We start from the raw sequence: 5,000 nt of genomic DNA, 5'->3' as shown, positions 1-5,000 counted from the left end.
GGGATTGGGAGAAAATGAGAAATATGCATACATTTCAATAAAATGCTGATAAAATAATAAAGAACCTATTTACTTTAGCTCCCCCCCCCTAAAAAGGAAAGAATATACATAGATACAACCATTAGCCTACACCAAATGGGAGCTATGTATATGTCTTTGTTAAATTGACAGCAATGATATATCAAATTGCTAAAAACATTATGGAGTTGGAGGGCATAGAAAAAAAGTCTTTATATTGATATATTATCAGTTTTTTTATCTTTAAGGGAGAACCCTCATTTGTCTACCACCAAAACTTTGTCTAAAAAAAAAAATACAATATTAATACATATACAATATGGAAAAATGAAGAAAATCTGTGAAATGCAATAATTTTACAAATATTTTAGCTAAACTATTCCTACTCCAAAAAGGGCACAACAGGCTATTAAGTGATAGACATTTGGTGGTTTCCAGTTCTTAATTATTTTCACAGGCCCTCATATTTACCAACAGAATTCTTTAGATGTAAGGTATTTATCAAAGTACATCTCAGCTCATTTTTGATTACCCTAATCCAAACCTCCCCCACTGCGGGACAGTCTCCATAATAACCTTATGTCATGCTTGCACTAGTTTTGTTGCATTTTGAGAACCATGATGTACTTCACAGCAAAATACTCAAATGTTAATTAAAGCTGATAATGCTACAACTACAAGAGACTCTTGATACACGTGTGATGGGATGCCGCTGCCTACAAGTCGAAGAATAGTCAATGCTGTAAACTTTCAATTCATAAGTAGGGAAGTGCACATGTAAATAAAGATAGGAAGCACAGCAACAGAAACTATATACATAAGCCAACAATATAGGTATTTAACATAACTATCAAGAAATATGTTATGGGTTACATAGGGTAAGTATCGTACTGTCACATAATATACCTGGCAGGGTATTTTACTTCTGCTATCTCTGGTTACGTCCAGAATGACCTGTTCTCTGATCATATTACAGAACTATACCATAACTTTATGGGACCCTGGATATATATCCAGCTAAAATGGATGCTCTGTGGTGCTATTAATTCACACCAATACAACACTGTCAATTCTCAAATTAACCAGTGAAATTGAAAATAAATCACTGAGGAGATCGACAAGCTCTACCTTGCCAGAATATACATGGTGGAGATTTGGTGGCCTTTACTGGACTGTCAACAGGCAGAGAGGCTGTGATAATCAGCACACAGCCCAGTGGCGGACACACAGGTGTGTAGGTAACATTTATCACGATATCTATCATGTGGTTGTTTCCTATGATTGTGATATTTGACAAGGAATTGAATTTCAAATTATATATTCCCAAGTTGGTAGCAGCATATGTATGTGCAATTTCACTACAATGGTGTAGCTTCATAGAAGGTTTGAAAGAAAGAAAGAAAGAAAGAAAGAGCGAGAGCAAGAGAGACAGCGAGAGCAAGAGAAAGAAAGACAGCGAGAGCAAGAGAAAGAGAGACAGCGAGAGCAAGAGAAAGAGAGACAGCAAGAGTAAGAGAGAGAGAGACAGCCAGAGTAAGAGAAAGAGAGACAGTGAGAGCAAAGGAAAGAGAGACAGCGAGAGTGAGAGAAAGAGAGACAGCGAGAGCAAAAGAAAGTGAGACAGCGAGAGCAAAAGAAAGAGAGACAATGAGAGTAAGAGAAAGAGAGACAATGAGAGTAAGAGAAAGAGAGACAGTGAGAGCAAGAGAAAGAGACAGTGAGAGCAAGAGAAAGAGAGACAGTGAGAGCAAGAGAAAGAGAGACAGCGAGAGCAAGAGAAAGAGAGACAGCGAGAGCAAGAGAAAGAGAGACAACGAGAACAAGAGAAAGAGAGACAACGAGAACAAGAGAAAGAGAGACAGCGAGAACAAGAGAAAGAGAGAGAGCAAGAGTAAGAGAAAGAGAGACAGCGAGAGCAAGGGAAAGAGAGACAGCGAGAGTGAGAGAAAGAGAGACAGCGAGAGCAAAAGAAAGTGAGACAGCGAGAGCAAGAGAGAGACAGCGAGAGCAGGAAAAAGTGAGACAGCGAGAGCAAGAAAGAGAGACAGATAAAGTGGGAGAGAGAGCATGAGTGAGTGAGTGAGTGAGTGAGTGAGTGAGTGAGTGAGTGAGTGAGTGAGTGAGTGAGTGAGTGAGTGGGTGAGTGAGTGAGTGAGTGAGTGAGTGAGTGAGTGGGTGAGTGAGTGGGTGAGTGAGTGGGTGAGTGAGTGAGTGAGTGGGTGAGTGAGTGGAGTGTCATGTGTGTATGTTCCATAATCAGCGTGGTATGAGGGACTGCCAGCATGCATGTCTTTTGGTTAAGGTGCACTGTAACAGCAATAAATCAAAACAGTCCTAAAAGACAGGTTTTCCATTCCTATTCCCATACCAAGATAGGTACTTAAAATTTACCAAATAGCCGTGTAATCAAAATAGTTGTGCGAGTTGGCTGTAAATACATTCCTAGGAAAAACAACTAAATTTGTTGCCAATAATAGAAAAAAAGTCACCGTTCATGAATGAGTGCACACACCACAAGACATTCAGAGAACCTGGCCAATTATTCTGATAATAGACAACTAGCTGTAGGCCCTCTTATTACAATCACAGAAAAGTAAAGGAAGAACAAATGAGACAAGGAAGAGGTAAAACAGAAACATGGGAGGAAACAGGAGGAAACACTTCCAAAGGATAATCAATAACTGGAACATACTCCTCCCTGTGGAAACTAACCAAACCAGAACAATAATTTCAAAATATATTTTGTGATGAAAGTAAACAGAGGCATAATCAATGAATATATAGAAAGGGAGAGTGTGTGCATACAAAATTTCAATATGGAAATTGATAAGTCACCATCAGAGTACCAGCTGTGAGTACTATCAGCTGTTTTCTGGGAGTTGTGACAGATCTCAATGCATCATTTAATCATATATATAGAGTGAGAGAAAGCAACAAGCTATTACAATAAATAAGGACATTCATGACAGACAGACAAAACCACTCTCACTTCCCTGCTCCCCCTTCCACATATAAAGTAGGCCTTTCCTCCATATAATTTTCATCCTGAGTCATGCAAATTCTATGTACACGCTCTATCTGATAGTCCCAGCCATATTTTGCAGGATTATTGGCTAATAGTAGGAAAAATAAGGCAGGAAAACCCAAGTACAACTGACACTACAACCCCTGGAAACCTCCCAAAAACCTGTCTCTGATAATGTGACTTTGGAAAGACCAGCTTGACTGCCACAAATCCCAATGCAAAAAACCCGGTCAAACTGTGTATGTTTACTGTTCATCACAAGTTATCCCTTCGGCCGAAGTGTGCGAGTGTATGTATGTACGTTAGTAACGAAAATACGTGTTTCCATAATGATTTACGGGGAAACTTTGCTCCTCCAGTGAAGACCTGAGAACCCGTTTTTATGTGGTCTTCAAACATTCAATTTCACTCCTTTCAAGGCCAAGGCACGAACAGGATCACTAAAGCAATTTGGCGAGTAGTTGCCGCTCGGGGCTCGTCAAACACGAGATGGAAAGAAATTCAATTTGATTCGACATTATAAACTTCTAGATTCGTTCGACCGTAGACGAAGAGGCCTTCAGAGAATCGACTGTCAGTGCTGAGGCCTCTACAGGCTCCGAATTTATTTTCCTCGCCCAAAATGCCCTCCTGGATCCCTGAAATAAATGACTCCCACCCACAAATCCCCCAAGAGACACGAGAAACATTCTTAAAAGAGGAGCGCCAACACCCACCTTCTCCCGCTGCCTTCAAGGTGTCTACATCGTTGCTCGGAATATCGGGATCGGCCATTTTGACTCATTAGTGACGACACAGGCGATATTGGGTACGTTTCTAGCACTGCACACTGCCTGTACTTCACATAATACACTGACCACAGCGAAGTAAGGGGAGGAACACAACCAAAATCCACCAATTCGAGACCCGCACACTTTCCCCGAGCGAGACGGAAGTTGACTGACTGTGAGGGATAGAGTGCGCTGCGCCGCCGCTAGAGGGCAGGGCGGCACTCACAGAAAATGGGCTTTCGAGCGGACTTTTTGGGGAAACAATGCTAATCTCAACTTGAACCTCGATAAATGTTAGTAGTATCGTGACATATAGCATCGTGATCTTCTTCTGTCTTCGTTAGGCTGTCATCAAATTCGGTTAATCATTATTTTGAAAACGTTATTGAAATTCTGTGAGTTTACTGAGAGACATCCTGATAAACATATCGGTTGATTTGTTCCACTCACTTATCCGTCGTTATGAAACGCATTTAAATTTGCTTCCTTAGAACTGAAACCCTTTGTTATCATGTTCAAACTGACAAGAAAATATGCTGCAAAGTGACTGCGTTTCGTCTTATAACTTCTAAATTTTAGACTGAAACTTTTACGCCATGTTGAACATTGTCCATAATGTAATGTCCATACATACATAAACACGTTTTGCTAGTTATCATTATGAAAATGGTGTAATTTTGAATGATTGAACTTGATTGCTCTGAGCTATCAAATATCTATACTACATATTCAATCAATCCGGCAAATCAACACAGCATGGAAGCCACATTGAATTCAAAAGTGTATCAGTGCATGCGTAGAAATTAGCAATAAAAACAAAAACGTCATGGGTAACTTCTGACATCTAGCACAACATTTTACAACATCTAGATACACACTAACAGATCACAATAAAAATCTTGAATTTCGAGAGAGCAACAGAAGCCTTTTAGTGACATGTTATCCAATTCTTTGTATTTTTTATTTTTCTTCCACTAAAGATTGTTTCATTTTTGTACCAAATAACTATGAAGTATTAAATGGTGATATCTGATGCTCAACTGAATAATCCCTAACCGTTATTGCCAAGTTACTGTTATTTAAGGTTTGAATTCGGGAAGCACTGAATCGTAGTTAAGGGACCTTTGCTCTACACTGTTCGCTTCATTAACATACTCCCTTAAGTGAAACGTCAGTCAAGTTCTGAA

The 5,000-nt window shown here is 39.7% G+C and overlaps 1 protein-coding gene across 1 annotated transcript in view; it reads right to left on the bottom strand.

Annotated features, from left to right (window-relative positions):
* Positions 1-4,037, bottom strand: part of PIP5K59B (Phosphatidylinositol 4-phosphate 5-kinase 59B) — a 156,489-nt gene extending 152,452 nt beyond the window's left edge. The window contains exon 1 of the mRNA XM_086543692.1: positions 3,760-4,037. Within this exon, the coding sequence (XP_086399818.1) occupies positions 3,760-3,817 (58 nt within the window). The 5' untranslated portion in view covers positions 3,818-4,037. The remainder of the gene's footprint in view (positions 1-3,759) is intronic.
* Between the last annotated feature and the right edge of the window lie 963 nt (positions 4,038-5,000).

This window comes from Penaeus japonicus, unplaced genomic scaffold (assembly GCF_977035675.1).
Source record: "Penaeus japonicus unplaced genomic scaffold, GWHDUDI00000001_assembly GWHDUDI00000014, whole genome shotgun sequence".
NCBI classification, from domain to species: Eukaryota; Metazoa; Arthropoda; class Malacostraca; order Decapoda; family Penaeidae; genus Penaeus; species Penaeus japonicus.
Note: the sequence above shows the minus strand (reverse complement) of the source record. Positions and strands in the feature narration are given on the sequence as shown.